Source organism: Cupressus sempervirens, chromosome 11, assembly GCF_028749045.1.
Source record: "Cupressus sempervirens isolate cs-2001-9-10 chromosome 11, ASM2874904v1, whole genome shotgun sequence".
Lineage (NCBI taxonomy): Eukaryota > Viridiplantae > Streptophyta > Pinopsida > Cupressales > Cupressaceae > Cupressus > Cupressus sempervirens.
In genome coordinates, this window is record NC_143128.1 from 196,024,842 (window position 1) to 196,037,176 (window position 12,335).

General features: G+C 36.4%; 1 protein-coding gene across 1 annotated transcript; it reads left to right on the forward strand.

Annotated features, from left to right (window-relative positions):
• Positions 1-6,995: 6,995 nt before the first annotated feature.
• On the forward strand, positions 6,996-7,858 carry LOC149528862 (mavicyanin-like). Its single transcript, XM_089808080.1, has 2 exons — positions 6,996-7,194; positions 7,572-7,858. Exons 1-2 carry the CDS (start codon positions 6,996-6,998, stop codon positions 7,856-7,858), a joined length of 486 nt encoding a protein of 161 aa, XP_089664206.1.
• Positions 7,859-12,335: the final 4,477 nt, after the last annotated feature.

The window sequence follows — 12,335 nt, forward strand, 5'->3', positions numbered from 1 at the left end:
CGATATACTACCTAATATCTATGCCCCTTTCTATACCCCTCCCTTACACATTCCCCACTCTCTCTCAATCTCTCCCTACCCTAACTATTTCCTCTCTCACTATATATACACCCCCTAATCACCTCCTCACTCACTCTATCCCCTCTCTTCTCTCGCCATTATATGCCTCTCTCTACCCCTATCTCTATGCTTTCTCTATTGAAAACATAATAGGATCCCTTACCTCACTCTCTAGATATTCCACCTAATCCTCTCTCTCTCTCTCTCTCTCGCTCTCTCTCTCTCTCTCTCTCTCTCTATATATATATATATATATATATATATATATTCCCCCAATCTCTCTCTCTCCCTCTATTATCCACTACCTCTCTATTTCTCCCTCTCTCTCTCTCACACACACATTATGTCGTCTTACTCTTCCCTATTATTTCACTATTATCTCTCTCCTTTTAAATATATTTTCTAATATCTATCTCCCTTTCTCTCCCTCTCTTTTACCCCTTCCCCACTCTCTCTCAATCTCTCCCTCCCTCCACTACCCCTTCACCCCCTCCTCCTCCTCCTCCTCCTCTCTCTCTCTCTCCCTCTCTCTCTCTCCCTCCTTATTTCACCATCATATTGCTCTCTCTAAGCTCATTTTCTATTGAAAACATAATAGTGTCCCTCATCTCTCTCTAGATATGCCTCTCTCTAGATATGCCCTCTAATAAACCTCTCTATCTCTCCCCCACCATTATTTCACTATTATCCCTCTCTATTTAGATATATTTTCTACTATCTCTTACTTTTTCTCCCTCTCTCTTTTACCCCTTCCCAACTCTCTCTCAATCTCTTTCTTCCTCCCCTACCCCTTCCCTCGCCTCTCTCTCTCTCTCTCTCTATATATATGACCCCTAATCACCCCCCCACCTCTCTCTCTCTCTCTCTCTCTCTCTCTCTCTCACGCACACATGCACGCAAGCACACACACACACACACACACACATACAATTCTTACTCTCCTCTATAATCTCACTATTATTGCCCCCTCTCTCTCTCTAAATATGTTTTCTAATATCTATCTTTGTTTCTCTCCATCTCTTTTACCCCTGCCCCACTCTCTCTAAATCACCCCCTCCCTACACTACCCCCCTCTCTCTCTTGCTCTCTTATTTCACCATCATAATGCTCTCTCTAACCCTATTTCAAAGCTCTCTCTATTGGAAACATAATAGGGTCCCTTGTCTCTCTCTAGATATGCCCCTCTCTATTTCTCTAGTTATGCCCTTCAATAAACCTCTCTCTCCTCCATTATCTCACTATTATCCCTCTCTCTCCAAATATGTTGTCTAATACCTATCTCCAATTTTCTCCCTCTCTCTTTAACCCCTTCCCAACTCTCTCTCAATCACTCCCTCCCTCTCCTACCCCTTCCCTCGTCTTTCTATATATGACCCTTACCCACCACCCCCTCTCTCTCATTATGCCCTCTAATACCTCTTTCACTCTCCCCCATTATTTCACTATTATCTCCCTCTCTCTCTAGATATTTTGTCTAATATCTATCTCCCTTTCTATCCCTCTCTCTTTTACCCCTTTCCCACTCTCTCTCAATTTCTCCCTCCCTCCCCTCTCTCTCTCTTTCTCATTATGACCTCTAATAAACCTCTCTTACTCTCCCTTATAATTTCACTACTATCCCTCTCTCTCTAAATATGTTTTATAATATCTATCTCCCTTTCTCTCCATCTCTTTTACCCCTACCCCACTCTCTTTGAATCTATCCCTCCTTGCCCTACCTCTCCCCCCCTCTCTTTCTTGCTCTCTTATTTCACCATCGTATCGCTCTCTCTAATCTTATCTCTAAGCTCTCACTATTGAAAACATAATAGGGTCCATTGTCTCTCTCTATTTCTCTAGTTATGCCCTTTAATAAACCTCTCCCTCCCCCATTATTTCACTATTATCCCTCTCTCTATAGATATTTTGTCTAATACCTATCTCCATTTTTCTCCCTCTCTCCTTTACCCCTTCCCAACTCTCTCTCAATCACTCCCTTCCTCCCCTGCCCTTTCCCCTCTATATATGACCCCTAACCACCACCCCCCTCTCTCTCTCTCTCATTATGCCCTCTAATAAACCTCTCTCACTCTCCCCCATTATTTCACTACTATGTCCCTCTCTCTCTCTTGATATGTTGTCTAATATCTATCTCCCTTTCTATGCTCTCTCTTTTACCTCTTCCTCACTCTCTCTCTCCCCCCGTCTCTCTCTCCCCCTTATTTCACCATCATGATCACTCTCTAACCCTATCTCTATGCTCTCTCTCTATTGAAAACATAATAGGGTGCCTTGTCTCTCTCTAGAAATGCCCCTTGATCTCTCTCCCTCTCTCTCCCATTATTCCCTATAATAAACCTCTCTCACTCTCCCCCATTATTTCACTATTGTCCCTCTCTAGATATGTTGTCTAATATCTATCTCCCTCTTTCTCCCTCTCTCTTTCACCCCTTCGCCACTCTCTATCAATCTCTCCCCCCTCCCCTGGGTGAACCCACAATAATGGGTTCCACTTTAGTGGGACGAACAAAAATGAAAAAATTACAAAATGAGAAATTGAGTTTACCATATGTTCACGCAAACTTTTTTTTTAATCATGTTCGTGCGAACATATGTGATAAATATGTTCGCGCAAACATACGTTCACGTGAACATGGTAAATGTGTTCGCGCAAATGCCATGTTCGCATGAACATGCAAAATCCAAAAATTTCAACCTTTTTTTCTTTTTTCTTTTTTTTGCTCTTTTAACTGCCATAATTGTAGGAGAATGATCTCCTACTATAAAATTAAAAATGTCAAAATGTGCTGCTCGGAGCAAGCTTTCCAATGACTATAATTTTAATACATAATTTAATCATTAAGACTTTCAAATAGGAGTTTAACTCATTATAGGTTCATTACCAATTGAACATCAACCGACTTTGACACCTCGAAAAAATTAGTGAATTAGGTCAAAAAAAAATTTAAAAATATGGAGGAACTGGCTTATTGAGATACATTTCTATTCAAAAATAAATAAAAATGGTTTATGATAAATTGACTTCAAATTATCAGTGTCAAACGGAATGTATGTCTAAATTACGGTTCATGTCACTTCAAAACTTCATAAACTATACAATATTCAACCAAAATAAATCAAACCAAATGCATCCTCTAGATATTGATGTTACAAATCTAATGTCGAAAGAATTACTTCATTATCATTTCTAGAAAAAAAAAAAAGTTATGTGTGTCAAACGGACTGTCACTTTTTAAAATATTGAATTTTATTATGTACCACTTTTCAGAGGAGATTAAAAAAATTGACATAAATAATTTTTTTTTTTTAAATTAAAAAATATGGTTACAAAGTAGGAACAAAGTATTCAAAATCACTAGTTTATGTCATCTTGAAATTATTTATAGTTTTGGAGATATAGTCACTTAAACGTGACATTTGTTGCAAAAATATTGATTTCAGTGTCAAAATTGGTCAAAAAGTGGAACCCATTATTGTGGGATCACCCCCCTACTACTTCCCTTGCCTCTCTATATATGACACCTAATAACCCTCCCCCCCTCCCTCTCTCTCTCTCTCTCTCTCTCTCTCTCTCTCTAGTTATGCCCTCTAATAAACCTCTCTCACTCTAGCCCATTATTTCATTACTCTCTCTCTCTCTCTCTCTTCCCTCTTATTTCACCATCATGATCACTCTCTCTATCTCTAAGCTTTCTCTCTCTATTGAAAACATAATAGGGTGCCATCTCTCTCTCTAGAAATTCCCCTTGATCTCTCTCTCTCTCCCCATTATGCCCTATAATAAACCTCTCTCACCCTCCCCCATTATTTCACTATTGTCCCTCTCTCTCTAGATATGTTGTCTGATATCTATCTCCATCTTTCTTCCTCTCTCTTTCACCACTTTCTGTCAATCTCTCCCCCCTCCCCTACCCCTTCCCTCACCTCTCTACATATGACTCCTAATCACCCTCTCTCTCTCTCTCTCTCTCTCTCTCTCTATGCCATCTAATAAACCTCTCTCACTCTCCCCCATTATTTTACTATTGTCTCTCTCTTTCTCTAGATATGTTGTATAATATCTATCTCTCTTTCTATCGCTCTCTTTTATCCTTTTCCCACTCTCTCAATCCCTCACTCCATCCTTGATCCCTTCCCCCCCTCTCTCCCCCTCCCCTTATTTCACCATCATGATCACTCTCTCTAACCTTATCTCTAAGCTTTCTCTCTATTGAAAACATAATATGGTGCATTGTCTCTCTTTAGATATGCCCCTTAATCTCTCTCTCTCTCTCTAGTTATTTCCTCTAATAAACTTCTTTCACTCTCCCCCTTTATTTCACTATCATCCATCTCTCTCTAGATATGTTGTCTAATGTCTATCTCCCTTTCTCTCCCTTTCTCTCCCTCTCTCTTTTACCCGTTCCCTACTCTCTCTTAATCTCTCCCTCCTGACCCCCCTCCCTACCTCCCTCCATCTCTCTTCCCTTATTTCACCATCGTATTGCTCTGTAACCACATCGTTAAGATCTCTCTATTGAAAACATAATAGGGTGCCTTGTCTCTCTCTAGATATGTCCATCTCCCTCCCTTCCCTTCAACATCCCCCCCACCTCACCCTCTCTCTCTCCACCCATATTTCCCTGTACTCCTTGTTCTATTAGAAACATTATATGGGGTTTTCTCTCTATTCCTCTACCCGATTCTCCCTCTATGCTCACTCTCCTCTCTCTCATCCCTTAGCTCACTCTTGTGTACCTTCTCTTTCTCTCTCTGTCAAAGTTAGTTAAACATGAATTATAATATCTAATATATTAGATAAATAATTATTAATATTTTATTAAGATTACAAGTGGAGTTATAAAAAAAATTAGATTTCAACTTAATTTAGTATTAGTGCCAAGTCTCAATTTTATTGAGTAAATTTCAATTTATTTAAGGTAATATTTTGATTTGAAACATGAACATTTATTGTTAGAGTTCAAGTCTCAATTAAGGGAGAAGTTGTGATTTGGAATATTAAGTCAAAAAGTACAACATAATTATATTTGATAAAGAATTAAAAGTAAATATACACAACAGATTATAGATTAATATTAAATTTAGAAATGTGATGATTGCTTTGTATATTTCACATTGAATTATTTTTCTCTAGGATTTATCATTCATGGTATTCCTATTACTTTCAAAGAAATCATTAACTATGATTAATAATAAAAATCAAGAAATAGTTATCATTCGAAGACTAAATTGTTTCTACATTATTATATTTACTTTTCTAACTAAGTATAATGACATTTCTTATAGAAAAATATAAAGAAAAAATAGAAACATCCTAATTATAAAATAAGATGTATCTAATTTCATATTTTATTTTTACTAAATCTACCTATATACACTTTTCTAGCTTCTAGAATAGAAACTCTAGGGGAAAAAAATAATAAGAAAATTGAAAAATCAAATCCGAAAAAGCAAAATGCCACTTGGCATATTTAATATTAATTTTTATCTATTTTATTTTTGAGAATCTTATTTGACAATTTTTTATTTTTTAAAAAAAGTTTCTTGAATAAAGACATTTTCTATTTTAAATTGATTTTTTTAAAAATATTGTAACTCACATCAAATTTGTTTTCTATTATTTTTTTTAATAGTTATGATTGCCAAATGACATTCCGTATTTAAATATAGTTTTTATAGTTTTTGTGAATGCCAAATGGCATTTTCTTTTTGTAATTGATTTTTAAAAACAACTTTAGTTTGTAAATTCCATTAAATTTCTTTTCTTTTTCTATACATTAATAATTGTGATTGCCAAATGGCATTACACATTTTATTAAAAACAAATTTCGTTTTTAACTCCCATTAAATTTTTTTTCTATTTCTATTTGTTAACAATTATGAGTGCCAAATGGCAATACACATCTTAATTTGTTTTTAAACTGTTTTGTGAATGCCAAATAAAATTTGTTATTTTAAATTGATTTTTAAAATTAAATTTGTCTTGCAACTCCCATCAAATCTTTTTTCCTGACACAGATTAATCCTTTGAATATTCTCGTGTTGGGATTTGCTTCTCCCATTGTATATGCCTCTACATAATAAATATACTCACTTTCCTAAGATTCTTGCCCGTGAAAGCCAATTCTTGCCCTTTTTGTCATAAATTTGAAACATATCTTTTGGAGTTGTCCTAGAGTAAGAAAGAAATGGAATGTTATATTTCAGCATTTCTCTGCTATTTTTCATCATACTTTGAAATTGAAGGAGACAATCTTCGGGATTGGGTTTTATAAGAACATATTTTCAGATTCTATGCGGCAATGCATTTTGTTACATATATGGCAAAGTAGATGTCAAGCACTTTTCACTAATCATTGTTTGCATCAGGAAATAGATATTCTACTGTTTTACTCAGACATGTTGTTTGAACTAGTTTATCTATGTTCGCAGCTGAAGATTAAGTGTAAAGATGGAGCCAGAGTCTAATTGTTCCTTTATGTGACAATTTGGCTGATTATTTGTCTGCTGTTCTAAGTCTTGTGGCTGGTTAAAGTTATGTTGGTTCACCATGTTTTGTCCTAAAGATTCATAACTGTAACTATTTATTTGTAATTCTTTCAGCGTTCTTCAATTAAAAAATATATATATATACCCACGCTTGTAGATTCTCCATTTTCTTTATGAGGCGTGCATTAATGGAACTGTTGGTTCAAACCATTCTCGTTATGTAGCGCAACTGACCAATTAAATATGCACCAAAATACCCTCCGCCTACACGCGTCGCAAAACCAGTTGAAATCGAAGCTAAAGATCATATTTTCAGGAACACCCGATAATGCCAACTTTTTACAGCACACAGAAGTACGTCCAGACCAGACCGCTTCCTTTGCCTTTCAATTGAATCTCTCCTCTCTAACTAGTCTTTGGGTTATAAGCTTCCCTCGCGGCCGAAAATGGCATCGAATTGCAATGCTTTCATCGTATTGCTATGCTTTCTTCTGGCGGCGCTTATGATCAGTGGGGCGGCGGCTCGGCAGTTCGAGGTGGGCGGCAGCGCTGGCTGGGTTCCGCCCGCCCCTTACAATGATTGGGCGGGGAAGTTCCTTCTATTTGTCAATGATTTCCTCGGTGACATTTTAATGCCCGTTACCTGTGTTCTTAATTATCTGTAAGAATTGCTGAATTTGATTTTTGTATATAGTTTTTATTATTATGTATTGGCATCATGATTCGGATGAAGTCATGAAGTATTAGAGATCTCTTATATACCAGGTAGTGTGATGAAAGATTAATGTAAAAACCTATACATAATCAAGTGTAGAAGATCTCCTCATTATGATTCAAACGTTATTAGATTTTAAGTATCTCAATACAATATATATTCAAACCATCCGGCCAATAGTTTAGATTATGTTTGGTATTCTACTTATTATTTTTATTTTATTAGTCCTCATGATAGATCACAAAGTAAGAATATATGAATGTAAAAATCTGTTTATAATTGTTTGTGGGTGGTGACATTAATGTAGTGTTCAAGTACAATCCAAGTGTGCATTCCGTGGTGCAGGTGAGTGCAGAGGAGTATAACAGCTGCAGCATCTCGAATCCAATCGCCTCTTTCGGCGGCGGCAATACGGTGTACCCGTTCTCTAGCTACGACCAATTCTACTTCGTCAGCGGCAACATTTCAAGCTGCAGAAAAGGTGAAAAGATCATTGTCGACGTTCTTTTGCCTGATTCTGGTTCCCCTGCCGCTGGCCCCGTCAAAGGACAACGTCGGCTGCTGTCAAAACAAGTGCTGCGACGGAGAATTTAATCCCATCTGCTGTCAAAAGCAGACATAACCCGGGAAGACGATCATCCACAAATGAAATCGCCTGTTGGAAGTTTGATTCTTGCATTAACTTTGCACTGCTATTTGCTTTAATTGGCTGACGGAATTCGCGTTACAATTCTGTGGTGTATTGTTGGTAGTTTTCTTGTGACCCTCTCAAGAAAATGTACACTCGATCAATTTTTAAACAATTGAAAATATCATAGATTTTTTTGAAAATTTTAGCATTTGAAAAAGAAAATCATTCTATTTTCCTATTTTCCTGATTCTGAAATAAAATTTAAAAAAGGTCTAATTTTATTGTCTTTGCTACTTTTAGTGGTAGATTAGCCTGTTCCTGTCCGTTTGCAGATGGAAATTTCATATTCTTGAAAAAATCACAAATTCAAATTTCAAAGCAATAAAATATGTACGTGGGACCTAGTTTTGCCTCATATTGTGAGGCTCATATTCACTTTCATAATTGTTGGAATCCCGGTAGGATTTTTCCCTGTTGCCGGGAAAGGTACAGTTTTCTTCAATCAGGACGGGAAAGTGGTGGCTAGGGTTTGGTCCAAGATACGCAGGAAATTCCTTTGTGATCACCAAACCTTCTATCGAACTCTGGCCTTGAGGGGACTTTAAGCGTTTCAGCTGCCCTGGATGTAGTCTGTGCCATGGCTGCGGCGGTTAAACAGAGCCGAGGTCAAACTAGTAGAATCATATCCTATGTTCTCAAGGTCTGTGAAAATTGTCAGCTATATCTGCTTCTTTTTATTTTGCTGTATGGTCATTTATTCGTTTATTTAATTATAATGTGTCTTGACTCATTGAATCTGGTTTGTTTGGAGTCCAACGTTGAAGAGGATGATCCTTCTGTAGAATATAAACTCCTGCAAAATCTGATCTATAACAGCAGAGATGATAAACAAACAAAATAAACAAGCCTTCAATAATGAAGAAATAGAGTACGCTCTGTTTTTTTTGAACAGAATCAAATGAATAACTTTTTATTACAGATTACCCAAATTTTCCAGAACTGATCATATTTAATACCACTGATGGTATATTTATTTAGAAAAGAACTAATTAAAACTACTTCTTAAACTCGAGTTCTATACAGGAGCTTCAGCATGATTCCATGCATTATTAAGCATCAAATTTAGAAATTTATATGACTACTGATAAACTTCTTAAAAAACTGCCGATAACCATGCAATATAATACGATAACCATGCAATATAATAAGACTTTTTATGTTAACTATTATGAGCTGAAAGATCAGCGGTGGAACTGGAGTTTGCCATTTCCGAACAGCGTCAATCTTGACATTAATCTTCATACTCCCCCTTGATGTTGAGAGGACTAACAATTCGATCTCTGAGTACCAAAAACTGATCTTTTGTAACTGCCTTTGTGAAGATGTCTGCAATTTGCTCCTTTGTGCTGATGTACTTCAACTCAACCGTTTTATTTTGTACCAAATCTCTAATAAAATGTTGTTTAAGATCAAAGTGTTTGGTCCTGCTGTGATGAACCGGATTCTTGGCCAATTTAATGGCACTTATGTTGTCACAAAAAATCACAGTAGGCTGAACTTGTATCTCTCCAATTTCTTCAAGAAGCTTTCTAAGCCATAAAGCTTGTGTGCCAGCTGAAGTGACCGCAACATATTCCGCTTCTGTAGAAGAGAGAGCAACCATACTTTGCTTCTTTGAAATCCATGTAATTAAATCGGAACCCAAAGAAAAACAATTACCAGATGTAGATTTTCGGTCATCCAAACAACCTCCCCAATCTGAATCACTAAAGCCAACAAGCTCAAACTTATTAGAAGAATAGTGAATGCCAAAATCTACTGTGCTTTTCACATACCTCAAAATTCTCTTGGCTGCCTTCATATGTTCCTCTGATGGATTTGTCATATACCTTGAAACCAATGAAACTGAATAAGCAATATCAGGCCTTGTGTGAGTTAAAAACATCAAACTTCCCACAATGCTCCTGTATAATGTCTCATCAACTATTTTAGCACCATCATCTCTACATAATGTAACTCCATGAGCAATTGGAGTGGAAAGAGGTTTACAATCAGCCATATCAAATTTTTTTAACATATCTTTTGCATACTTTTCTTGACAAATAAAAATTTCATCTTTACCTTGATAAACCTCCATGCCAAGAGAGTACTTCATGAGACCTAAATCTTTCATCTCAAACTCAGTCATCATAGCAACTTTAAATTCATCTTTCATCTTTGAACTACTACCCATATATAACAAATCATCAACATACAAACTCACAATGAGAATATCATTACCTTCTTGTTTGTAGTAAAGGGTAGGTTCACTCTTACTTCTTTGAAAGCCATTCTGCTGAAAATATCCATCAATTCTTGCATACCATGCATGTGGTGCTTGCTTGAGCCATACAAAGCCTTCTTCAACTTGTAGACATAATCTTCTTTGCCTTGAATCTCAAAACCTTGTGGTTGTCCCACATATACCTCTTCTTCTAAGTATATTGACAAGCTGATTATCATTTTGACCAAACTTCAAAGGAAACATCCTATTCTTTGTCATAGGAACAACTGTAATCACTTTATTTTTTTGATTCTTATCATAGATAGTACAGTGCATGTTCTCAAATACCACTCTATAATTCTTCTCACATAGCTGCCCAACACTCAATAAATTATGCTTTAACTTGGGAGTATAATAAATATCTTGAACACTTTTCATACCTTCCTTTGTCTGAACATCCATGGCTCCTTTGGCCGCAACATCCACAGTATTATTATTACCAAGGGTAATATTGGATCTGTAACTATCATCAAGCTTTAAAAATATTTCTCTGTTGCCAGACATATGGTTAGAGCATCCAAAATCCAAATACCAAACATCATTCACAGTACTTTCACCTTTTCCATAACACAAAAATAAATTACTCGAGGAAGGATCCTCATCTTGTTGGGCATAATTTGCACTATTGTTACTTGATTTCAGTCTACACTCTCTCTCAAAATGTCCATACTTATTGCAATGATAGCATTGGATGTTCCTTTTATCAAATCTGCCTCTACCTCTGCCTCCTTGAGCACCTCCTCTTCCTCTAGATCCTCTTGAAAAATTCTAATATTGGCCCCTTCCCGAGCCTTTGTTGTTGTTACTACTGCTGCTAGCACCATTGTTCTTTGAAATTTGCAATTGGGAAGCAAAAGCCTTCTCATTAACACTGATAGATGTGTCCCTTATTCTATCCTCATGTGATATAAGAGATCCAACCAATTCATCATACTCCATGGTAGCTAAATTTTTGCTTTCTTCTATGGCAATTACTACAATATTCCATCTTGGGGTTAGAGATCTCAATACCTTTTGTATTATTTGCTCTTGAGCAATAGATTCACCCAAAGTGGCCATTTTATGAGTCACATATTTCACTCTCACACAGAAATCTCCCACACTCTCTATCTCCTTCATCTTCAAGTTCTCATATTCTTTTTTCAAGGTTTGTAGCTTCACAACCTTGATCTGATCATTGCCATGGTAAGCATCTTTTAGAGTCTTCCAGGCCTCTTTTGTTGTCTGTGCATCAGCAATTTGAGGAAACAAGCTCTTATCAAGAGCCATCTGAATGTGAAACAATGCCATTGCATTCTTCTTCTCAGCTTCTTTCTTCAATGTCCTGTCATTAGGTTGGAGAGTATTCCAATCTGCAGGCTCTTCATATCCAGATTCAATGATCTCCCAAAAATCTTTCCCAATCAAAAAAGTCTTCATCTTGATTGACCAATATTGGTAATCAACTCCATCAAACTCTGGGATTTGCAAATTGTGAGCCATGCTGCTGTCTTCCAAACACCTTCAGCTCTGATACCAAATGTAGAATATAAACTCCTACAAAATCTGATCTATAACAGTAGAGATGATAAACAAACAAAATAAACAAGCCTTCAATAATGAAGAAATAGAGTACACTCTATTTTTCTTGAACAGAATCAAATGAATAACTTTTTATTACAGATTACCCAGATTTTTCAGAACTGATCATATTTAATACCACTGATGGTATATTTATTTAGAAAAGAACTAATTAAAACTACTTCTTAAACTCAAGTTCTATACAGGAGCTTCAGCATGATTCCATGCATTATTAAGCATCAAATTTAGAAATTTATATGACTACTGATAAACTTCTTAAAAAACTGCCGATAACCATGCAATATAATACGATAACCATGCAATATAATAAGACTTTTTATGTTAACTGTTATGAGCTGAAAGATCAGCGGTGGAACTGGAGTTTGCCATTTCCGAACAACGTCAATCGTGGCATTAATCTTCATACCTTCGACCATGCTAATGAAAATATATTGGGTCAAAGTTCTGTCGCAAACATTCGGTACTGGTAGAAGTTTCTAAGTGGGCTTAAGTTTATTGCACTTGAATTCAAGTGTAAATGGAATGTTTGAGGAATG

What these genes read in the sequence shown, in the direction of transcription:
- LOC149528862 (XM_089808080.1), top strand. Translation starts at nt 6,996, where the DNA reads ATGGCATCGAATTGCAATGCTTTCATCGTATTGCTATGCTTTCTTCTG. An exon ending in CATTTTAATGCCCGTTACCT is followed by an intron (nt 7,195 to 7,571) that starts GTGTTCTTAATT and finishes ACATTAATGTAG; the next exon opens with TGTTCAAGTACAATCCAAGT.